At 40.8% G+C, this 26,419-nt stretch overlaps 1 protein-coding gene across 3 annotated transcripts in view; it reads right to left on the bottom strand.

Annotated features, from left to right (window-relative positions):
- KHDRBS2 (KH RNA binding domain containing, signal transduction associated 2) overlaps window positions 1-26,419 on the bottom strand; it is a 361,420-nt gene that overhangs the window by 74,188 nt on the left and 260,813 nt on the right. For all 3 annotated transcript variants that reach the window (XR_014471754.1, XR_014471753.1, XM_083177313.1), the window contains exon 8: window positions 19,011-19,069. Coding sequence is in view for 1 of the 3 variants with exons in the window: in XM_083177313.1 (XP_083033439.1) it covers window positions 19,011-19,069 (59 nt within the window). In the remaining 2 variants the exon portion in view is untranslated. The remainder of the gene's footprint in view (window positions 1-19,010; window positions 19,070-26,419) is intronic.

Genomic DNA, 26,419 nt, shown 5'->3' with positions numbered 1-26,419 from the left:
ATGTGTTCCCACCTGTCATTACTTGTTCACTAATTTGTGTGATTGGTCCTCTGATAAATTCAGTCGGCCTAGCGTCACCAGTCACGCCCTCTGACGAAGTGTTATACGAAACGCGTTAGGGCGTGACCTGGTGACGCTGCTGCTCCCGGCTGATCCCTCCGGCGTCTGTCCCTGCTTGTCTCCCCGGCACGCTGGTTCCAGCGGGTGATCGTGGACGTACTTCAGTGCTCCGGACGGCGGTTGGTGCTCATGCCTGGGTATTTCTATTATTGAATCATGTGGTAACCAGCCCACTGCTGCTATTTGTCTGGTACGAGTCTCATCTGGTACTACTGCCCTGTGCTTTTTATGTACCCAAAATAAATTGTTTTACACTATGGAGCGCTCCTCTATTCTATTTTAAACAGATTTCCACTTCATCCCCCTGAGTTCTGGGATTTCTGGAGGTAGCTGCAGTCCGGATTTCTGGGACTTGGTGTTTCTGTACCACTTCAAAGAATTTATCTTTGGACTTTCAGCTGGTTGTTACAAGTACCTATTAGCGCTTATTCACCACCAAACTGCTTCCAATCTTTGTGCTTGAACTCACTTGTGTTTATAGCTGCTTTTTTGGTGCTTGTTGTTGTTCATTTAAAGTGAACGTTTTATTTCACTCTTTGCAAATATGTTTAGAGGTAATGATTTAAATGACAGGAGAATACAAGAATGTAACCGTATTTTTAATGAAAAAATGTGTATATTAGAGAGACCTGATATGGGTCCTATCAATACTGATGTATGTGTATCTTTAGAGAGATTGCTCATCCGTGAGACCAAAACTTGGTGGGATATAAAAAGTTTGGATAATTACCTCACCTGTGGGCGTATCCCGCGGGGTTTGAGGATTAATAAACCACCCTCATTTGGTCTCGAGAATGAGAAATTTATGAAGGAATGGAACCAGATACTGGATGATTGTTCCATGCAACTCATGAGGTTTTTAGTATCAGAGAAAAGAAATACTTTAAAAGAGGTTGAAAAACAACTAGATGAGCTTAAACCTGAACTTGAGAAATTAAAAGAGGCAGAGTCCTTTAAAAAGAAAAAAGAGGAAATTGATAAAAAAGTAGGCAAAATTGAGAATAAAGTCATTGATATTAAACAGAAAAAATTCCAAAGAGACAAGCTTGATTATGAGACCAATCAGGTTCGGTCCTGGAATATTAATAGCAATGACATTAACAATAAAAAAACTGTGAGACCTAAACAGAATGGTAGATGGTCTAAATATGATGAAACTAGGGAAAATGCGTTCGTTTCTAGAGATCATACTAATAGAAACGATAACTGGAAACAGGTGCCTTATAAGAATAAAAGAACCCCGTATAGACGAGATCAACAGGGAGACTCTAGATCTAATAGACTCCCTGAACGAGAAAAAAGGGGGTTTGTACATAATAATAGATTTGAGAGGTTACGCTCATTTGCTGATGATGGCGATAATAATAATTTTTTAGGAGCAGGAACATCTGCACACAATTACAGACCAGAAATCAGACCACCCCGCACCCCTATCAGTCAAAAAAGAGGAAGAGGGGAAAGAGAGGATCAGGACTTAGTCGAAAGACAATCCAAAATGAGATCCCTACATTAGCGTCCAATATGAGAGGTATTTTTAACCTTTCAAAAAAGGTCCTCACCCCAACAGAAACTGTGGTGCTTAAAAAAGGTTTATCTTTTGCACCAACGGCTGCACCCTCCAAATTTGATCTATATATTGATCTAAACCTCTATGTACGTAAATTAACCTTAAAGCGACATTTTTTGCGTAAGTCTGACGCTTTGGTTAAAAACTGGGAAACTTCCAACACCCCCTCGCAAACACAGGGTGCTTCTCTTAGTGGTTTGAAACCTAAATCTACTTATTTCCCTATTGAATCGAAGGGCCCTTATATAGATCTGTTTTCAGACCTCGCTAAAAAGGAAATAGATAAGCTTAATATTAGCAATAAACCATCTCACAATAATCTTTCAAGAAAAGAGTTTATTGCCTTGAAAAATCTTTCCACTGATACAGATATTGTAATTAAGAGTGCGGACAAGGGGGGGGGGTATCGTTATCCAGGACCGACAGGACTATGTAGCTGAGGCACGTAGACTCCTGGGAGATACCAACTCCTATCGGAAACTGGATACGGACCCCACTAACCCTTTCTTGTCTAACCTCCAAAATCTATTAAAGAGGGGTTTAGACTCCAAAGTTATTATTATGGAGGAATTTAAATATCTTAATAATGTTACACCTAACATCGCAACCTTTTATCATCTTCCCAAGATACATAAGGGTCTTGAGAAGCCACCTGGACGTCCAATCGTCGCAGGTGTTGGTTCTTTGACTTCAAGAGTATCAGAATTTGTAGATTCAGTTATTAAACAATATGTACCCCTTCTGGATTCTCATATCCGTGACTCTACACATATGCTTCAATTAATAAAAGACATCAATTGGGAAAGCGGCCTCAATTGGGCTACCATCGATGTCCAATCCCTTTATACGGCTATTCCGCATGAAGGTGCCATTTCCACTATTAGAAGCGTGCTGTTAAAGGATCCTAAGATTTCTGCGGATACCAAGGAATTTGTCTGCGACTGCCTTGAATTTGTCCTGACTCATAATTACTTTGAGTTCCTGGGAGACTGGTTTTTGCAGGTGTGGGGGACAGCGATGGGCACGATTTGTGCCCCCAGCCTGGCAAATTTGTATATGGGGGAATGGGAAACAAAAATGTTGGCAGGTCCCTGGTCCCCAAAAATATGTTTTTTTCGTCGCTTTATCGATGATATTATCCTTATTTGGAGTGGTGACAGGGAAGAGTTTGACCAGTTCATGCAAGACATTAATATTAATTCTTTCAATTTAAAATTTACATCTAATTTTAACGCTGTTAAAATAGAATTTCTTGATCTGGTCTTAAGTGTTGAAAATTTCCCCCTTGTTACTAATATTGAATCTTATACTTTTTTCAAAGCTGTTGACAGCAATAGTTACTTGGATTATGAGAGTTGTCATTACAAACCCTGGAAAGATAACATACCCTATTCCCAATTCCTCCGGCTACGCAGGAATTGCACCAATAGTGATATGTTTGATGAACAGTCTCAGGTTTATGTACAGCGGTTCAGGGAACGTGGCTATCCTGCTAAAATCGTTGACTCTGCTTTAAGTAGGGCTAAAACTTCTGCCCGTGAAGATATACTTCAATATAAAGAAAAACAGAGTAATGTTGAAAATAAACTTGATTGTCTGTTCGTTACAAAGTATAATGAAGGGGAAAAGAAAATTTCTGCTATTCTCAACAAAAACTGGCATATCCTCAAATGTGACCCCGTGTTAGGGGCTCACATAGGTGACAGACCCAGAATTGTCTATAAAAAAGCTAAGACCATTAGTGCCTGGGTGTCTAGAAGTCAACTAGAACCAAACACCCCTTTATCATCTTCTAACACTTTTTTAAGTGTAAAGGGATGTTTTTCGTGTGGCAGATGTAAAGTGTGCCCGTTCATTCATAAAAGATCTTCCTTCCAGGTGGACTCCCTGCCTTTGTTTAATATAAATCATTTCATCAATTGTAATTCCTCTTTCGTTATCTATTTACTTATTTGTCCGTGTGGTTCCAGATACGTAGGTAAAACTAAGCGTACCTTGAAAATACGTATTCTGGAACACATGAGAAATATAAAACACGGGGTCACTAATCATAGTGTCCCCCGACATTTCAAGAATAAACATAACTGTGATCCAACTGGCCTTAAAGTTACGGCTATTGAATTGGTTCCTGTTGGAAAAAGAGGCGGAGATAGAGAGCGTATGTTATTGAAACGTGAAACATATTGGATAATAACTTTAAATACTTTATCCCCTGCCGGCTTAAATGAAGGGTATGAAATAACTCCCTTCATAGATCAATAACCTTCGCCTCCCCTTTTTTACATGTTTTATACGGTTTACATTTATCTTGTTATTAACTCAGGTTTTTATAAAACAATATATTGGGTTTTTATCAATAATGAAATTTATATAAATGTTTTTTAATATAAGTTTTAAATTGTATGTATTTAGCGGCAATATTCTGTATGCCGTTTGTATAATGATTTGATACTTTATATATCTATTTTATTTATTGTTATTTTTGTATGTTTTTTCATTGTTCATACTGTTGTATATATCTACAATGTTTTTACTGCGGACCTTATAGTGGCTTAGTACACTGATGGGCTTTAATTATGTGTTCCCACCTGTCATTACTTGTTCACTAATTTGTGTGATTGGTCCTCTGATAAATTCAGTCGGCCTAGCGTCACCAGTCACGCCCTCTGACGAAGTGTTATACGAAACGCGTTAGGGCGTGACCTGGTGACGCTGCTGCTCCCGGCTGATCCCTGCGGCGTCTGTCCCTGCTTGTCTCCCCGGCACGCTGGTTCCAGCGGGTGATCGTGGACGTACTTCAGTGCTCCGGACGGCGGTTGGTGCTCATGCCTGGGTATTTCTATTATTGAATCATGTGGTAACCAGCCCACTGCTGCTATTTGTCTGGTACGAGTCTCATCTGGTACTACTGCCCTGTGCTTTTTATGTACCCAAAATAAATTGTTTTACACTATGGAGCGCTCCTCTATTCTATTTTAAACATATATATATATATATATATATATATATATATAACTCTATTTGGTGTGCTTGCCTCTAATTGTCCACCCTGAATACCTTGTATATGGTTTTTTAGCACCCACCTCCTTGGATAGGAGTGTGCACAGACGCCTGGATCTCTTTACATTTGTATGCTTTTGTGGCACCTCAATATTGGACTTGTCTTAGAACTCGTTTTTTCTACAAGTTTTTTCTTCTAAAAAACTTTTTCTGCTTATGGTGTGGATTACCATTGACTGGCTATAGTTTCATCATGGAAGGAACAGCTGCTCTTGCAGAATCACTGATGGATTTGAAAAGATTTGATAACAAGGATGTGGCAAGGATCTTGTTTACGGACACTGACTCTCTGGCTTTTGATATTGAAACTCCGAAAGAAATCTATGCTGATCTACTTAAGCTTAGAAAAAGGAAAGTGGAGCTGACACTTCATGGGCTCACGCTCTCTCAATATTTTAAAGAAAATTAATTCCGAGGGGGTTTAGGATCCGTAACCAGCCTACCATTTGTAGAACTAACCCTGTCTTTTGTCAACAATGGTGTCATATATTAAATGATTGTTCTTTTCAATTACTGCTATTGGTTATAGAGCAAGTTAACACTGATTTAGCTACTTAAGATCAGGAGATTACTAAAGTTACTAGCTCTGGTCTTGAATTGTTGAGATCTGATCCAGCTGGTGACCTTATGGTTAAACTGGATGAAGCCATTAACTCTTTTCACACTGAACTGCTAGCTTTTAAAAAAAGCAAATACAAATTGGTCAAGGATGATTATAGAGAACTTAAGGTATATGGTTGGGTCAATGGTCATGAATCCAGGTATTCCTGGAGAGATAATTCCAAACCAAGAAGGAGATGACCGGGTAGGTTTGACAGAAAATTTTCAGAACTAGACACGCAGACTTCTGCGTCCGACTCAGATCAGTCACAGAAGAGGGTTTTTCCCAGGGGCACAGTCACACGGTCCAAACAAAAAGATCCTTTAGCAGAAGACCTTGTAGAAGGTCTAAGCGTAGGCGGCCGCAGACAAACAGGCAAGAAAGTGAAGGGCACGACGTAGTGTTTAATTTATCTAATTACAACCTTAAACCCAACGAAGTCCAGGTCCTGACAAAGGGTTTATCCTTTGTCAGAACCCATAGACAAAGACCCTTTGAATTTGAAGTGGAATTTTACCGCTTCTATAGACTACTTAAACTCAAAGATCACTTTGCCAAACACCCGCCGGCTAAAACTATTGTGTCCAGTCCCTTTAAACCGGCTAGTACCTTTGACCCCCCCTGTACTAACCCATCCATTGAGACATTTACCAGACTTGTGAGATCAGATGTGTCTACCTTTATGAGTAAACAGAAAATTTATTTTTCCAATCTCTCCAAAGACCAAAATTTAGCTTTGGATTCATTGAAGAACAACCATGATATCACCATCCGCCCTGCTGATAAAAAAAGTTTGACCTATGACCAAACCTATAACTACAAAAAAGAAATAGATGCTGTGATAAAGATGGGTTTGTGCAATAGTTGGATAGATGAACCCACTGCTTTTTTCTTGACCCAGAATCATCCTAAAATACCAATAATCTACGTATTGCCGAAAATTCATAAATCACTGGTTAATCCTCCAGGGCGTCCCATTGTTTCATCATGTGGATCCCTGTGCCAGCCGATTTCGCAATACGTAGATTATTGGTTACAACCGATTGTACAGAATACTGCTTTTTATCTTAGGGACACAACGGACTTCATTAATAAATTGAAGAGCCTAGGTAGTATCCCTGAGTCTTCATTGCTTGTCACACTTGATGTGACAAGCTTATATACGAACATTAAACATGTCGATGGTCTTGAAGCGGTCAGGAGTCTAGTTTCCACCAGTCCTTTTTATACCAGTCCCAATGTAAACTTTTTACTGTTACTAATTCAGATTGTTTTAACAAAAAATTATTTTTTGTTTGAAAATTCCTTTTTTTTACAGTTACAAGGGACGGCGATGGGGTCTAACATGGCCCCATCGTACGCCAATCTATATATGCATATGTATGAAAATCAACATATAATGGCTAATGGTTTATTTTCCCAACATATATTTTTTATGTTCGCTATATAGACGATTTATTTTTGATTTGGACTGGTGGCGCTAGACTCCTTACCGAGTTCTTGGACTACCTTAACTCTTTGGCCACATCGATTAGGTTCACCATGGCTTTTAGCGAGGTGACGTTAAATTTTCTTGACGTTTGTGTTACTAATAAAAGTGGCAGTCTCAGTACGCAGTTGTTTAGGAAACCTACTGATAAGAATACACTACTCTACTGTGACAGCTTTCACCCACTCCCACTTAAGAGGGGTCTTCCTCTGTCACAGTTAATGAGAGTGGTGCGCATCACTTCTGAGACAGAAAAAGTACATGATTCTTTGTGTGATATGGGGGCTAAGTTCATTGAACGGGGCTATTCATGTGTGGAAATAGAAGAAGCTATAGAGAAATGCTTGCTAATGTCACAAGAGGAACTTTGGTACTTATGTAGTATCTGGGCTGCCGATTTTTTGATTGTATGCCTTAAGTTAAGGCATACAATCAGATGCGATGCGATGCGATATCGCATCGCATCGCATACGATGCGATACGATGACCCGATTTTTCCATAGGATTCAATGTTAAAATGGACTGAGTCCATTTTAACATGGAATTCAATGGGAAAAAGGGGTCCTTTTCATACCCCTACTATCCAAGTGGGCATGGAGTTGGATATAAACCTGTGGCGAGCGTAGCGAGCCACCGAGCCCGAAGCGTGGCGAGCGAAGCGAGCCCCGCGAGGGGACGGTATTCTGTGTCCCCTCGCGGGGCTCGCTACGCTCGCCACGCTTCGGGCTCGGTGGCTCGCTACGCTCGCCACAGGTTTATATCCAACTCCATGCCCACTTGGATAGTAGGGGTATGAAAAGGACCCCTTTTCCCATTGAATTCCATGTTGAAATGGACTCAGTCCATTTTAACATTGAATCCTATGGAAAAATCGGGTCCATCGCATCGCATCGCATCGCATCGCATCGCATGCGATTTGGTCGGGTGCGATGCGATGCGATGGACCCGATTTCAAAATCGGCAGCCCAGTTACTACATAAGTACCGGTACTTTTAGCTCCTAAAGCGTCGAAATCTACAATTGAACGTCTCACATTCATTACCACCTTCTCTATCGCCTCCAGTAGGATCCGCGAAACAGTTCTCAAACATTGGCATATTCTACAAACAGACGACATCATGGGCCAATTCTGTAAAAATGCACCTATGTTCTGCTACAAAAAGAGCAGGAATGTGAAGGACATTGTAGCCAAGTCAGATCTGGAGCCAGTTAAAAAACAAACATGGTTAAGCCCTAAAAAGGGCAGTTTCAAATGTGGACATTGTGTTAATTGCCAGTTTGTGAGAACTGGTTCTCATTTCATTGATCCTGCCACTTCTCAACAATATGAGATTAAATATCATCTAGACTGCGATAGCCGTTACATTGTGTACGCAATTATCTGTCCTTGTTCCTTACTATATATTGGGAAAACTGTACGTACTTTAAAAGAGAGAGTTGCCATGCACCGATCGTCTATAAAAAAAGCATATGGACTGCTAGAACCTTCAACTCCACCTGTCGCCAGACATTTCGCCTTGTTCAAACATCTACCAAGAGACTTTAATTTTATTCCCATCGACCATGTACCACCTCTCCGTAGAGGTGGAGATCGTGGTAAACTATTACTGCAGAAAGAGAGTACTGGATACTCCGTTTAAACTGTATTGCACCTGCTGGCTTAAATGAAGATCTCTCATTTCACTGTTTTTTATAATTCTTGTTTTCAACAATTATGTTTCCTTTCATGATAATTTCTCCAGTCAATGCTTATGTTTGCATCTTTTTTTGTATCACTATATTTTGTATCACTTAGCGCGTTCTAACTATTGGCCAACATGGAACTGATTGTACTATTCCCATTAGCCCACATTGTACCCTTCATTGGTACAGTCTGTTTGATGCTCCCCCGCTTAGCACAGGATTTGTTGAACGGCTTCTGTGATTGTCCCTTGATGACAGGGTCCAGTCACAGCGCCATCACATCTCTGTGTGCGAGACAGCAGAATCGTGTGTTGCCAGCGCTACTCCTGACAGCCAATCGGGATTCGCGCTGTATAACGCTGAGGACGCCGTCTGGCGTTACCATAGTGAAGCACGCAGTGTCCTGCTTCGGCTGGGACCTGCGTCACGTCACTTCCGGTGATGCCACTTGGTTTCCATAGTAATGGACGCCGGCGCTAGGTGAGTAACCAGAGTCATGCGTCTATACTTCCTGAACCAGCGGTCAGGTGAGCCAATCGACTTGCTACCTTCAGTAAGATGGTGTGTGATTCGCCATTGATTTCAGGTACACCTGTCTATGATAATTTGTTCTAATTGTTGGCCTCTATAAAAACGCGCTCTGTGAGCCTATTCAGCATGCTCCTGATGACGGTGGTACATCCATCGAAACAGCTGTAGAGCTAGAATATAGCATCCCTGCAGTCCTGTACCTTCGCTGTTTGCAATATGGATTATGTTCTCCGGTATTGGTAACAACCTTTCAATCATGACTGTACTGCAAGTTGGATTTTTGCCTTCACTTTTTTGATAAAGACTCTCATGCGTTCAACTCTATTTGGTGTGCTTGCCTCTAATTGTCCACCCTGAATACCTTGTATATGGTTTTTTAGCACCCACCTCCTTGGATAGGAGTGTGCACAGACGCCTGGATCTCTCTCTCTCTATATATATATATATATATATATATATAATTCAGACACATGAACGGCACTCGCATATATTAGCGGTAAAGTGATATATATATATACACTGTCAGGTGGAAACGCAGAGGCCATAGTTCCGCCCTCCCAGCAATCCTGCTATCAAACACGAGATCTCTTGCAAACAAGATGGATGAGTTGTCTCTGCTAATACAAGATGCAAGGTCGGCCACTGCAAGATACTCCATCCTATGCATCACAGAAACCTGACTGGAAGACCATATTGCTGAATCCTCAGTGACTCTGTCAGGCTTTGGCCTCTTCAGGGCTGACAGCGACAAAGAGCTCTCGGGCAAATCCAAAGGAGGGGGCATCTGCCTCTACATAAACAACAGGTGGTGCACCGACGTAAAGTCCCTGGGCAAGTCATGCAGCCCCCAACTAGAGACTCTTACCATAAAATGCAAACCTTTCTACTCCCCTTGGGAAATTGCCTCTATTATCCTAGTAGGAGTATACATCCCCCCACAACCAAGTCCAACAGAAGCCCAACTTCAGCTGGCCACTCTGATAACAGACACTGAACTTAGACACCCAGACTCACTGCTCATTGTGCACGGCGACTTCAACTGTGCCAACCTGAGCTAGGAGCTCCCAAAATACACGCAGCAGGTCACGTGCCTCACAAGAGAGGGGCGAACGCTAGACCACTGCTACACCACCATAAAGTCTGCATACCGATCCATTCCCCATGCAGCACTGGGTCTCTCTGACCACTGCATAGTCCACCTTCTTCTGACATATATCCAGAAGCTAAAGTCTGCTAAGCTTGTTATCAAGTCTGTCAAAAACTAGTCAAGTGAGGCAAAAACAAAGCTTCAGGCCTGCTTCAACTGCACTGACTGGACAGTGTTCGAAGCCTCTGCCTCTGACATATATGAACTAGCGGATGCAGTCACATCCTACATCAGCTTCTGCGAGGACTTATGTGTACCAACCAAGCAAATTCGATCCTTCAACAACAACAAGCCATGGTTCGGTAGCCAGCTCAGGAAACTCCGCCAAGCCAAGGAGGAGGCATATCGCAGCGGGGACAGGGCACAGTACAAAGAAGCCAGGAACTGCTTGACTCGGGTTATCAAACTCTCAAAAAGAGAATATACAAACAAGCTGATGAACAATCTCTCAGCAAAGGACCCTGCGGCATTATGGAAGGACATGCAAAACATCACAAATTACAAGAAAGCCCAACCACAGTCTGAAACCAGCCATGAACTTGCAGAAGACCTGAACAAGTTAAACTGCAGATTTGAGCAGACCGTACCTCCCCCACTCCATCACAAAGACCACCACACCCAGACCCTCCACGTGGACCAAGGTGAAGTAGAAGCAGTACTCAAAAGAATAGCACCTAAGAAGGCTGTGGGACCGGATGGTGTGTTGCCATCCAGCCTTAGGACCTGTGCAGCTCAGCTTGCCCCCATCTTCACAATGATATTCAACTCCTCCCTGGACTTGTGCAAGGTTCCTGCCTGCTTCAAACGCTCTATCGTCCTGGTTCCTAAGAAAACACCTGAGAAGGACCTAAATGACTTCAGGCCAATTGCACTAACCTCAGTGGCCATGAAAGCATTTGAAAGACTAGTACTGAAGCACCTGAGAGAAGTGACAAACTCTCACCTTGACCCCATGCAGTTAGCCTACTGGGCGAACAGAAGTGTAGAGGATGTGGTCAACTTCGGGCTGCACCATATTTTACAACACCTTGACCACCAAGGCACCTATGTGAGAGTCCTATTCGTGGACTTCAGCTCCGCATTTAACACTATTGTTCCTGGCATCCTGCAACCAAAACTCCTCTCCTTAGGAGTCCCAGGATCAACATACTCATGGATAGTGGACTTTCTAACGGCAAGGGAACAGGTGGTCAAAGCCGGCGCCTTCTCATCCAGCACACAAACAATCCGTAGTGGAACCCCCCAAGGATGCGTCCACTCCCCTCTGCTCTTCTCCCTTTACACGAATGACTGCACCTCAGCTGAGCAGTTAGTGAAAATCATCAAATTTGCAGATGACACCACTATCATCGGCCTAATCAAGGATGGTGACGAGACCGCGTACAGGCGTGCAGTGGAGAAGCTGACACAGTGGTGCAGCAGCAACAACCTCAATCTAAACCCCACCAAAACAGTTGAGATGGTGATCGACTACAGGAAAAAACAAATGCACTTGTCCCGCTAACAAAAGCCAATGCAGTGGTGTCGCGGGTTGAACCATTCAAAATCCTAGGGACAACCATGTCCAGCGACCTAAAATGGGGATTAAACATAACCACAAACATCAAAAAGGCCCAACAGCACCTGTTCTTCCTGAGGCAACTGAGGAAATTCAACATCCCACAGGAGCTGCTGTGCATATTTTACACCGCCATCGTGGAGTCTGTCTTATGTTCCGTGATCACAATCTGGTACAGTGGCGCTGGCGAAAACGACAAACCAAAACCTGCAGAGGATAGTGAAGACTGCGGAAAGGATCATAGGGACCGACCTCCCCCCAATAAGGGATCTGTTCTCATCCAGGGTAAGGAAACGTGCTGAGAAGATTGCAAAGGACAAGCTGCATCCCGGTCACAACCTGTTCGACATCCTACCATCTGGAAGATGGTTCAGGTCCATCCCCGTCAAAATGTCCAGATCCGCAAGAAGCTTCATTCCGTTAGCCGTCCATCACCTGAACAATCCAATCAAAGGGAATGCAATCCCAATATCAACAGCCAAACAACGTGTCCCTACTTGTTGACCTGACGACCATAGTCGTAGCTAGAAATGGAATGCATGTAATGTATTTATGTAATATATGTAATGTCCCCCCCTCCTTTTCATCCCTGCTTGATGCTGCACTGTAATCCACAAAAAAATTCCTAGTGTGCGCAAGCATACATGGCCAATAAAGTTGATTCTATTCTATATATACTGCTCAAAAAAATAAAGGGAACACTTAAACAACACAATGTAACGGCAAGTCAATCACACTTCTGTGAAATCTAACTAACTTAGGAAGCAACACTGATTGACAATCAATTTCACATGCTGTTGTGCAAATGGAATAGACAACAGGTGGAAATTATAATCAATTAGCAAGACACCCACAATAAAGGAGTTGTTCTGCAGGTGTTGACCACAGACCACTTCTCAGCTCCTATGCTTTATGGCTGATGTTTTGGTCACTTTTGAAAGCTGGCGGTGCTTTCACTCTAGTGGTAGCATGAGACGGAGTCTACAACCGACAAAAGTGGCTCAGGTAGTGCAGCTATTTCAGGGTGGCACATCAATGTGAGCTGTGGAAAGAAGGTTTGCTGTGTCTGTCAGCGTAGTGTCCAGAGCATGGAGGTGCTACCAGGAGACAGGCCAGTACATCAGGAGATGTTGAGGAGGCCATAGGAGGGCAACAACCCAGCAGATGGACCTCTACCTCCGCCTTTGTGCAAGGAGGAACAGCAGGAGCACTGCCATAGCCCTGAAAAATGACCTCCAACAGGCCACAAATGTGCATGTGTCTACTCAAATGGTCAGAAACAGACTCCATGAGGGTGGTATGATGGCCTAACGTCCACAGGTGGGGGTTGTGCTTGCAGCCCAACACCATACAGGACATTTGGCATTTGCCAGAGAACACCAAGATTGGCAAATTCACACTGGTGCTCTATGCTCTTCACAGATGAAAGGTTCACACTGAGCACATGTGACAGACATGACAGAGTCTGGAGATGCCAAGGAGAATGTTCTTCTGCCTGCAACATTCTCTAGTATGACTGGTTTGGCAGTAGGTCAGTAATGGTGTGGGGTGGCATTTCTTTGGGGAGCCACACAGCCCTCCGTGTGCTCGCCAGAGGTAGCCTGACTGCCATTAGGTACTGAGATGACATTCGCAGACTCCTTGTGCTAGTGCAGTTGGCCCTGGGTTCCTCCTAATGCAAGACAATGCTAGACCTCATGTGGCTGGAGTGTGTCAGCAGTTCCTGCAAGACGAAAGCATTGATTCTATGGACTGGCCCACCTGTTCCCCAGACCTGAAGTCAATTGAGCACATCTGGGACATCATGTCTCATTCCATCCACCAATGCCACGTTGCACCACAGACTTTCCAGGTGTTGGCGGATGCTTTAGTCCAGGTCTGGGAGGAGATCCCTCAGGAGACCATCCATCACCTCATCAGGAGCATGCCCAGGCATTGTAGGGAGGTCATACAGGCACATGGAGGCCACAAGCACTACTGAGCCTCACTTTGACTTGTTTTAAGGACATTACATCACTGTTGGATCAGTCTGTAGTGTGTTTTCCACTTTAATTTTGAGTGTGACTCCAAATCCAGACCTCCATGGGTTAATAAGTTTGATTTCCATTGATCATTTTTGTGCGATTTGGTTGTAAAGAACAAAGTGTTTAGTAAGAATATTTCATTCATTCAGATCTAGGATGTGTTATGTTAGTGTTCCCTTTATTTTTTTTTGAGCAGTGTATATATTCATTATTTCACTTAAACCCTTGTGAATCCCACTGAGATCACTAAAAGGCTTCACAGGAAATCTCCCTGATTATATCACTCTGGGTGTATGTGGGATGCTCCCCAAGACTCTTACTGCACAGGTGTGGATTCGAAAAGTCTACAATGTCTACAATGTCTAGGTAGATAGTCAATAGGTTGACAACAAAAGGTCAACAGGCAATCGGATAACACAGATAAAAGGATAGCAAGCAAAAAAGCTACAGTAGCAAGTACAGTATTGTGCTGTATCATGTAGATAACGAAAAATAAAACTGGGTGATTACATTGAAGAAGCAGAATTTTTTTTATGCTTTTATGATTAGATTCGTAAGGGAAACAAAGGCTTTACATTATCCCACAAAGAGCTGAACATGCTCTTTCTGTCAGTATTCTAAACTCATTAACTCTGCTTCATTATAAAAATACCACCATTATTTTATACTATAATTCAGATTACATGAAAAACATACAAAGCATGTGCTATGTAATGTACTGATTGATTATTCAAAACTCAGACATAGATTGGTGGAATTAGTTGAGGCAGGATAAAAAGGCAGCCAAAAATTATAGAAGAACCTTATAAGGAAGTGATACTAGATCATGAACATAATCAATATGCTGATTATGTAAGAAACACATTTACAAATTTAAATATAGTAGCTATTGGTTTTGGTACTTATGTACTAACTGGGCTGCCGATTTTGAAATCGGGTCCATCGCATCCGACCATATCGCATGCGATGCAATGCGATGGACCCGATTTTTCCATAGGATTCAATGTTAAAATGGACTGAGTCCATTTTAACATGGAATTCAATGGGAAAAGGGGTCCTTTTCATACCCCTACTATCCAAGTGGGCATGGAGTTGGATATAAGAACACAAAAAGGGATGTTTTCAATTGCGCAATTTTAAATAAGCAGCCTACCCACCTACAGGGGTTATCGTCCTGTCAATACAAGCAAATACAATACAAAAAATATATATGGTGGGTCAGCGCTAATAAAGAGGGTTTTTCTTCTGATAATGGAAAAAATCTCACATGAGATGATCTTCTGATCCCAAAACAAAGTCCAGTGTTCTTTCTTCCAAGTAGTTGTCCCGAGGGTATGCGGATAAAAGATGGAAAGAAAGTACATATAGTGAAGTATGTCTGTATATTTGCAATCAGAAAAGGGGATGAGGTTTCTTAAAAAGTCCTGTCCTATGGCCCTTGTGCAGATGATTTCTTTTATGGGGATCACCACGTGTGTTGATTTCAAAAGCTGATGCTTACAGTAAAGCTTACATAAAGGAGTTGTTACCCCCACATATAACGGTTTCTTTACACAGGTATAGAATCATCAGATGACAACCAATACGGAACAATGATGCTCACTTGTATGCTTACATAAAAGACATCGATCCACTCTCATCAAGGTTTCTTTTCTTTGTTATTGAAAAAACGGCTTCTCAAACCCGTTCAATTAAAATCCGAAAAGTAATATTTATTAACATTTAATAAGACAAAAATATATATATACACACCAATGGATAGCTGGTGCCAGATGAAAACACAACACACCCACCGAGGATAAGATGGAATACCCGGGAAATAATACCTCTGGGGGGGTAGTTGTTTAAGGCTACCAGTGTCTCCAATGGATAGGTCAATATAAAAATGGACACCGCACCAACGCGTTTCGACCTTTCCTAGGTCTTTATCAAGGTGGTGTCATTCCTTGCTCTGCTGGGGTATAAATACCCATTTCTCAGGGAGACCAAACAGATGGGCGTCTCCTCAATTAACATTAATCATCTCTTTGATGCACCAAAATAATGTCTTATATAACTGAACATTAACTGTAAAATGGATACATGAAATCACAATACATACATATAAAAAAATCCTTTAAAATACGTTTATACATACAGCTAAACGTGGACCGGAAGTCCTAATATGGGCATAACCTCCTCGAGGTATCCGTTGGTGTAACCTCACCAGATGAAGTATGGGGTACTGGAGTCCATACAATGGGTTCCCCCCTCTCTGCGGCATGCATCACTAAGGACCTGGTGTGTAGCGTTGGTGTAACTATATTGTAAGTGCGCTCCAGCGCCGATGGAACGCAGCGCCATCTTGGATCGCGTCACGTGGTCTGTCAATGACACGCACGGCCATTCTTAATCAGCGCTGTTATACGGATATGTTTCCTATTAGGTGGAACGCAACCTAGCTTCAGGCGTATGTATTGTGATTTCATGTATCCATTTTACAGTTAATGTTCAGTTATATAAGACATTATTTTGGTGCATCAAAGAGATGATTAATGTTAATTGAGGAGACGCCCATCTGTTTGGTCTCCCTGAGAAATGGGTATTTATACCCCAGCAGAGCAAGGAATGACACCACCTTGATAAAGACCTAGGAAAGATCGAAACGCGTTGGTGCGGTGTCCATTTTTATATTGACCTATCCATTGGAGACACTGGTAGCCTTAAACAACTACCCCCCAGAGGTATTATTTCCCGGGTATTCCATCTTATCCTCGGTGGGTGTGTTGTGTTTTCATCTGGCACCAGCTATCCATTGGTGTGTATATATATATTTTTGTCTTATTAAATGTTAATAAATATTACTTTTCGGATTTTAATTGAACGGGTTTGAGAAGCCGTTTTTTCAATAACAAAGAAAAGAAACCTTGATGAGAGTGGATCGATGTCTTTTATGTAAGCATACAAGTGAGCATCATTGTTTCGTATTGGTTGTCATCTGATGATTCTATACCTGTGTAAAGAAACCGTTATATGTGGGGGTAACAACTCCTTTATGTAAGCTTTACTGTAAGCATCAGCTTTTGAAATCAACACACGTGGTGATCCCCATAAAAGAAATCATCTGCACAAGGGCCATAGGACAGGACTTTTTAAGAAACCCCTACAGACATACTTCACTATATGTACTTTCTTTCCATCTTTTATCCGCATACCCTCGGGACAACTACTTGGAAGAAAGAACACTGGACTTTGTTTTGGGATCAGAAGATCATCTCATGTGCGATTTTTTCCATTATCAGAAGAAAAACCCTCTTTATTAGCGCTGACCCACCATATATATTTTTTGTATTGTATTTGCATGGAGTTGGATATAAACCCGTGGCGAGCGTAGTGAGCCCCGCGAGGGGACACAGAATACCGTCCACTCGCGGGGCTCGCTTTGCTCACCACGCTTCGGGCTCGGTGGCTCTCTACGCTCGCCACAGGTTTATATCCAACTCCATGCCCACTTGGATAGTAGGGGTATGAAAAGGACCCCTTTTTCCCATTGAATTCCATGTTAAAATGGACTCAGTTAATTTTAACATTGAATCCTATGGAAAAATCGGGTCATCGCATGCGATATGGTCGTATGCGATGCGATGCGATATCGCATCGCATCTGATTGTATGCCTTAAGGCATACAATCAAAAAATCGGCAGCCCAGATAATACATAAGTACCTTGGTTTTATTTTTATTTTTTTCTACATTTGGTATTTTCTTCTGTTTAATACAGAAGTTACTGTATACCCATACAGAATGGAACAACAGTTGATACTTACCAGCAGTAGAGATGTGACCATAATCTAAACAGGGGACATGTCTACGTCCCATGCCAAAGAATAAATATTACCCAAAAATAAATTATCTACACTCCACAGGGAGGCTCTGTTCAGATTGGGTGGGGTGGAGTGGAGGGTGATAGAAGGAGGAACATGCATCTGCATCTTACCTTGACCCAGGAAGCAGGCTCTTCCTCCTCACTGGTGGAATCTTCCCAGAACATATCACTGGGAAGATGGCACCATAGTGGGATCCTTTTTCTAGATCATAGCAAATATACCCATAACCAAGCATAACATAGGCTCCTCTATCAAGCCCAGGCCGCACCTGTACCATTCCTTCTCTTGGTGCCAGTGGAGATATGTTGAAGTATGGTTGTTTATTAGGAAATTAAAAATGTTTTTTTTTTTTTTTAAACTTTACCAGGGAGATGTATAAAGCCCTCTAAAGAGTGGAAAATATGTCAAGTACAGTATAGAAATTACCCATATCAGGTGGTCAGATGGGGTCATTTGGTCTACAGCATGATGGTCGACAGTCATTTTGTCGACATAGGAAAAAGGTTGACATCGGTCTAGGCGATGCGAGGGGACGTGGTGCACTTTCAACTGTGTCCATGTCGACTGTGATGACATTCGGGTCAAAAAACTGTGAAAAAAACCCATGTCGACCTTTTGACTGTCAACCTAGACACTGTCAAACTAATGACCTGTTGAACTAATGACCTTTTGACCTGTGTACCATGTAGACCTTTCCCCATGTTGACCTAGACCGATGTTGACCTTTTCCCATGTCGACCTAATGATGTTGACCTATTGACTTTCGACCATCATGCTGCAGACCAAATGATCCCAGCCTGTCAGATTTGGGCTAGTATTTCTCAAATTCATTCTATAAAATGACAGGTAGAAGATAAATGGTTACTATGGGCAACTTCTCAATTTGTACTCTTCTACATTCTTTAGATACAGAACACAAACCTATCATGAAGCAAAAGGGCACCTATTTAATCCTTTGCGTGCAAAAGTATTAAATCCTCAAACTATCCACTAAAAATGCCAATTCATTTTGCTGCCAGGGTGAGCACATTTATGGGACGGAGGGTGGAAGGATCTATAATAAATTGTGGTGGCTTATGTGCCTTAGTAAGTTATGCCGGATAATTTTTTATGTGAAACAGGTGTCTGTGTGTTGGTTGTGAGCGATGCTGGCATTTTTAGCAGATAGTAGTTTTAGGATCTCTCGCAGTAACGTTGGCACTCAAAGGGTTACTGTTTGTCTGAGTTAATGTGAAATGTTAAACTGAACATTTGAAAGAAAAATGTACACAGTTATATAGCCTAACCTTTTATCTCTGTTAATATACTATAGCAAATGCTGTACTGTACAAAAGAGATGTGCCAAACATATTCATGTCAGTCTTACCATAATTGTTATAGTTTTCCTCATTTGTCCCATGTCCATAGTCATAATATTCTGGTACACTATTGTAAGTAAAACAGATAAAATAATCAGTTAGAATTACAAAACAAATACTACATGGAACATGCTGAATAATCTCTTGCCTTAGTACAGAAACATATTACATCGGTATAAAAATAGATGCAAGTTTAACACCTTCACAGCAAGAGCTACTGTGTTTTATTCTGCTATTGCCAAAATACTACTTTTACTTTGGGTTGGTTAAACTGAAAACTACTGTATTTGAACAATTTGTGAACTTTTAAATAAAACAATACGCTTTCTGTGGCAATGAAGTCCTAAAAGCACAGTTTCCATATAACATTACTGGGAACTCTGACACTCTGGGTAATATTTAATAGGATGAGAAAATCAGAAAGTGAGAGATTTGGAGAGAAATCGACAGTTTTTTAAAATGGAAATCATTTACACTTCCAAAGAAAACTGGTTTTGCAGTGTAAATGATTGCCGCTTTAAAAAAAACTGGAGATGTCTTACCAAATCTCTCACTTTCTGAATCTCTCCTCCTATTAAATCCCCCCCCCCTCTGCCTCCAGTTACCATTATTTAATAAAGTGAATAGGTATCTTCTTGAGCTAAATGATTCTAACTATCTTTCTGTGTGTAACAAACAAACTTGATAGCATTGTGTGACACTGATAAAATATTTCAAAATCTTATATATTTTTAAATAAATTGTGGTGATTAGAATAAACACATCTGTATAAATATGTACGTTATGCATACACAACAGAAAAGCTCACAAAGCTATATGTCAGATGTGCATTAATCTTTATTTTTTAAAAACAATGTTTAATTGACTATTAAGGCTACTACTACAACTATTATTATTATTGTTATAATAATTATATTTTTTACACCCTTTATGATCACAGTCTGTAGTTCTACAGTGGACTGGGCTTTAGGACTGATCATAAGAAAACCTCTAATGTCACCATGCAGATACTTCTCTGAGTGACCACTACAAGCAAAGCCATAACAAGGGGTGCGTGACCGGTGCCCTGTCTAAAGTATAGGTCCTAAAAAAGTGTCATTGTTTCTGCTCAATGTAATCTGCATTTGGCTTGCAGGGAGCCTGGAATAGCTTTCAACAGGCAAGTAGTGATTCGCTGTTTTGTGCATGCACCTTTGCAGCCAGTACAGTATAACCACAGGTAGAGGCTTTCTGGTCCTGGTGTCCCTGTATAATCAGTGGGCCATCCTAACATCACGTTTAAGGGCTGGCACAGATTAGAAAATGTCCCTGCTACAGGGCTAAAATTTTGCCTCCTAGATTGATTTTACTGCCTGTCAGCAATTATATGGTTCTGTATAATCATGAATAGTGGTTGTCATACCTGCTACTTTTGGTTCAAGCAACCACATCTTGATATGGGGTGTGGGGCCTTCCTCCTTGCTGGTGTCATCTTTCCAATGATATTTGGGAAGATGGCACGTGTTATAGCGAGCAAAGATTTTGCTTTCACTGTGCGGCACCATCTTCCCGAAGTTATCTCTGGGAAAATGACAGTATGGAGGAGGCGGTATCTGCTTCCCGGATCAAGGTAAGTATACTCTGGTTTTGTCATGGACCGTCGCTGGGAACCACCAGCAAGCCCAGGACCAGATAACTAGTAACTGTATTCCGCCTCCCTCTAGCAGCCAGTGGAGATAAGCGGATATGTTGAATTACTATTGTTTGCTTGAAAATCAAAAGTGCCGGTTAGAGGCCATAATTGCCTTATTTCCACAGGGTGTCTAGAGACTACATTATTTTGTGAAGTTTTAATGCAGTAATGGGAGAGATGACCAGGTCTCTTGTATTGAATTCCAGTCAAATAAAGCTGGTAAGTTTGATATTGACTTTAGTCAATGTTCCTTAATTACTACAGTAGGCTCTAAGTTTAGAGTATGGCATGACTTGCCTAAAGTACAGAGTTAAAATTCCATTCAATTTTGGAGTACCTTTCTATAGAAACATTAATTTGAGTAACTGTAAAAACGAAATTCTGAAAATTGATTTTAGTCTGTGCTTTGATAATAAAAAGAGTTACTTCTCTATCCTAACTAGAAAACAGACAAATTCTAAGGAATTTGACGATATAAATGAAGATCTCACGTGTATTACCTGATAAACTGTAAACTAAAATACATTTTCTATTCACAAAGTAATGAACTATAAGTTGTCACGAAGGGATTGACTTTCTGAATTGTACTTGTCACAAATCTTTTGGGAGCTGTACATAAAACACCATTTACATGAATTTAAAAAAGATCCCATACCCCCCTATGGCAGACTTTGTTGTAAACATTCTGTGCTGTATTGAGAACAAATTAGTTTCATTTAGGCTGCCCATCTGCCAAACCAGTGGCCAATCATGCTGCATTTAACCTACATGGTGTCAAGCCAATAGTAATTCAGCATTTAGTCACACAAAGGAATACATCTAAATCATAGACTGCTGGGAGCACTTGAGGGCATGGTTTAGTATATATAAAAAGACAGGCAGTTTAGGCAGTTTTCTCTATTTAACTCAGAATGGCAGTGGTGGAAGTTAACTGCAGGAAAATGCCAGATCTGTTTAAGTCCTCATATAGGCTAAAGTCCTAAGTGACTCATAGTTATGTGACTTCCCTACAAAAATTGTCCCTGAAAACATTTTATAAATGTTGGCAACTAAACAGTGATCTTTAGTAAATCTCCCATGCTGCTCAAGCTGACATCTGTCAGTTTGTAATTAGTCACGTGTCAGTGCTTTTACACTTCAAGCAGTGACTATGTGACAAGAACAGCAATCCCATTCAATGCCAACAGCATAAATATTGCAAAAACAATTTCATTACCTCACCTTCAGAAGTTACCTTACTCTTTCATTAACACAATTCATTTGAAATGTAATTGTATCTAAATACTGTAGTGTATTATTTGAACAATGTAACATTGAAATATGTAAAACTATGTTTAGTCTTACATAGAAAAGTAACACATAAGAGAACCGTGTATGTCCCATATTAGGTGTGCAGCTCATCTCGGTGTGACACTGATTATATGCTTTGTGCTATGAAGTGCAGCCTTTGACTTTGTCTGACAACTGCATTTCTTGCTGAGACAAGATTCTGAATGAAATATTTGAACTGTGGTTGCATTTTATCTAACCTTTACTTAATTTGATCTATAAAAAGTAACAAGTGTATTGAACCTGTTAATAAAAGGGTCTAATACTGGTGAAGAGAAATAAAATAGGTTAATTGCTTGCAATAAAGCATGTCTCAGTGCTGCCCAAAGGGAACATTGTGATAGGAATTCTTTAGCAAAGCAGGAATAGAAGATTTCACCTATGCTACTCTAATAAACAGACACATGCATCAGTACAGGAGATGTTATTGTGGTATATTTGTGTGAACACAATGCGAATGTGCCAAGTTAGTATTTGCGACAGCACAGAGGTATCTGCAATAGAAGGAACATTTTCATTTTATAATAACGAAAAGGAGTGGCAAAGGTGTGTCAATGTGATGTGCATGCAATTTCTGAGATGTGATGCATGTAGTGGGTGTTCTGTGGGCATTGCATTCTCAAAAGATGTGATTGATTATTCGAAAATATAAACACATCAGCCAGGGACCCCGATGACCCATATTAGAAAGCCATTTTAGGTCATAATGAATAGGCAGTAATATCATCTGGGTAATTTATACTGCAGGAGATCAGATATATGTTGAATTTGATGGACTAATATGTTATTTTCAACCTCTCCAGCTATGTTACTATGGTACTATGGATCATTCACCCAGGAGTAACTACAGAGCTACTGTACTGCAGACTGTTGAAGCAGGGATATTGTCATCAGGGGCAAATTTAGAGGCAAAACAAACCCAGTAGCAACCCTCCCCCCCCCCCCCCCCCCCACCACCACCACCACCACCATCTCTCTCCTAATTGTCCTATTTTCATTGATTGGTTATAAGCCCTTATTTGATAATATCAAATCTAACAGAATAATAAAGCCACTAACTATGACATCGATTCGGCGGGGCAGGCCTTCTGGGACTCTGTAAGCTGCGAACTTCGCAGTTTACTGAGTCAACCAGAATCAGGGCGAAAAGGTGTTAAAGGATGGCTGTAGACTCTGGATCCAAGAGGAGAGGACAGCTGTGATTGTGTTTTGTACTGGAGAGGAACTGGAGTGTTATTATTGTGGATTGCTAATCGTGTGTTATTGCAAAATGGACAAATACGACGTGAGTTCTTATTTCTGAACTTTGCTTTAGTCTTTTACAACTTGTGTTCACCAATTCTTTAGGAATAATTTGTCATTTGTGTATTAACCCTTTGAGTGCCAACGTTGCTGTGAGCGATTGTCAAAATATCTGCTAATAATGCAATAATCTGCTAATAATCAGCGACTGTTCTATTGGTATAAATAAATACAAATACAACTAAGTCAATTAATGGAAGTTTATTTAAATATTGCACCCAAAAAGAACAGTCGCTGTGAGCGATGCCGGCATTGTTAACAGATATTTTGAGGAACTCTCACAGCAACGTTGGCACTCAAAGGGTTTATAAAAAGGTTTGCGTGGCAGTTTTCAGTCCTATTTTGACAAATTACCTTGGCACTCAAAGGGTAAACAATGCAAGAAATGTTAGTCACAAGTTGTTCTCATCTAAATTTCTGTAAACAGTTATAAAAAGAACTCTACGCCTCTGTAGATATGTTTACAGACAGCAGATCATTTTTTTCTGAATTTCGCAATGTGTTCTAGCTTAACCCCTTCCCGACATTGCCTTTTATGGTAATTTTTTTTTTTTCCTCCTTGCGTTCAAATAAGCGTAACTTTTTTAATTTTCCGGCTATATAGACACGAGGGCTTTTTTTTTGCGGGACAAGTTGTACTTTTTAATGGTACCATTTACTATACCGTATAATATTCTGGGGAATCAGGAAATAATTCAATGTGGGGTAAAAAGAAAAAAAAACGCAATTCCACAATTTTGCGCTGGTTACGGTTTTTTTGGAGTTCATAGTTCGTTTAAAATGATGGGTTATCTTTATTCTATGGGTCGTTACGATTCTGGTGATACCAAACTTATATAGTTTTCATGACATTTTACCACTAAAAAAAAAATAGAAAATGTTACGGTTTTTCGAATTTGCGTCGCGTCGCCATGTTCTGCGGCTTATAACTTTTTTATTTTTCCACCTACGGACCTGGGTGAGGGCTCATTTTTTGCGGGCTGAAGTGTACTTTTTAATTAATACCATTATGGGATATGGGCGACTTTCTGATCTCTTTTAGCTACTTTTTTTTGGGTAGGCGATGCGACCAAAAAACGTAGTTTTGGCGTTGGGGATTATTTTCCGTTTACGCCTTTAACCGTGCGGGATAACTAATGTTATATTTTAATAGATCGGACTTTTAGGAACGCGGCGATACCAAATATGTTTATTTTTTTTATTTTTTATTTATTTTTATTTGGGAAATGGGGAAAGGGGGGTGATTTGAACGTTTAATATTTTTTTATTTTTTTTTATTTTTAAACTTTATTTTTTTTTTTTTTACTTTTACTACAAGGCCCTCTAGTGTACTTGACCACTAGGGGGCGCGATCGCCTGTACTAGGTTCAGCCATAGAGCTCTATGGCTGAACGTAGTGATTTTATGCACTTCCTATTACATCCTGCCTCAGTTAGGATATGATAGGTATGCAGACACGGCCAGCACAGGGGTCTACATTAGACCCCTGGCTACCATGGCAACCGATCGGCACACTCCGATCTCGCTGCGGGGGGCCCCGATCGGCGCCGGAGGGGGGCGCCCCCCCTCCGATCAGCTATTTAAGCACTGCGGTCGCTTTGCCCGCGGTGCTTAAAGGGTTAAACGGCCACGAGCGGCGAACTCGCCACTCGTGGCCGTGAGAGCAGGGACCTGGCTGTAATATACAGCCATTACCTGCTCTCTTTCAAGCCAGCTCACTCCGTGAGCTGGCTTGATTCCCCCGCAACCGACATATGACGTATATATACACGTCATATGTCGGGAAGGGGTTAAAGACAAATTAGTATCATACAGTTTAAACAGACACATCATTAAAACTTGCTTTGTACATGATGTAGATACTGTAAGAGACTAATTAAGAAAACTATTTCTATTTTGCACAATACAGCTGTATTCACCTCCATAATTCCTATGCGATAATGTTTACAGGTGACTAAGCGCAATAAAATAACATGGACATACAGTAAAGCAGCATGAACAGTATTTATCCACTCCAATCACAACACTTCATTATTGATTGTTTTTTTGTGTGATGCCATCGGTTTCTAAAACTAGAACCCTGTAATGCCCTTAGTTTAAGAGCATTTATGTCACACAAGTGCTCAACTGTTCAATATATTAATTCCCCTTGTGATGTAGAGATTCTTACTAAAGCAATGTTTCAACACTTTGCTCAGTAGCAGAATAGAAAGGGGAAGCCGATGTGTTTGACTGGCTTGTATGAATGAGCTTCTTTTGTGTTAGGTAAATGTACTTGTAATGCACTCTATTATAAGAGGTGAAAAACACAGGCTTTCAAATCTGCACTGTAATTAGCATTTATACACCATATAATTAAGCCTTTAATCAATTATTGCCTTTGTAAGCTCCAAGCATGATAACTGGTACTTAACTATTTTACAGAGGAGGCTAAACCTATCATTATACAACAGTTATAATCCAAAAGGAATAAAAATAGTACAAGAATTGTACTTGTATTTTATGAGTAATCTCCTTAGTGCTCGTTGTAAACTGCAACTTTATAAGCAGAAAGATAGGAAAGGTACATAATCTTACTGGTATCTATCACATGCCTGTGTAAGGTAGATTGGCTTTGTCGCAGCCTCTGGCCCTGCCCCCAAAGTGTTAGGAAACAGAAGCGAAAGGGATGCTAACCTTAAACCTTAATTAAAACCTATAGGATTGGCTGTAGAAATGCTCCGAAAAATAATCAAACACAAAACTCGAGCAAATGCTCCACCTTAGACAATGCTGCATGATGACTCCTTCAGATCCACGCAGTTCAACACATAGGAATAAAGGCGTATATTCATGTAACACATGATGAAGGGTATAATGGTTTAACCCTCTGAGTGCCAAGTGAGTTTGTCAAAATAGGTGTGAAAATTGACAAGCAAACATTTTTATTCATCATAATGACCTGTAATGTTTACCTTATATAGGAAATATAATCTTTTTTTTACACACTTTTTAATTTGAATTAATATAACAAAAGTGAGCAATGCTGGCATTTTTAGCTGATATTTTGCACATCTTTCACAAATATGTTGACACTCAAAGGGTTAAGAATATCATCACGGTTTCATACACCAG

This window comes from Crinia signifera, chromosome 3 (assembly GCF_055691185.1).
Source record: "Crinia signifera chromosome 3, ASM5569118v1, whole genome shotgun sequence".
Lineage (NCBI taxonomy): Eukaryota > Metazoa > Chordata > Amphibia > Anura > Myobatrachidae > Crinia > Crinia signifera.
This window is presented reverse-complemented; position numbering and strand designations above follow the sequence as displayed.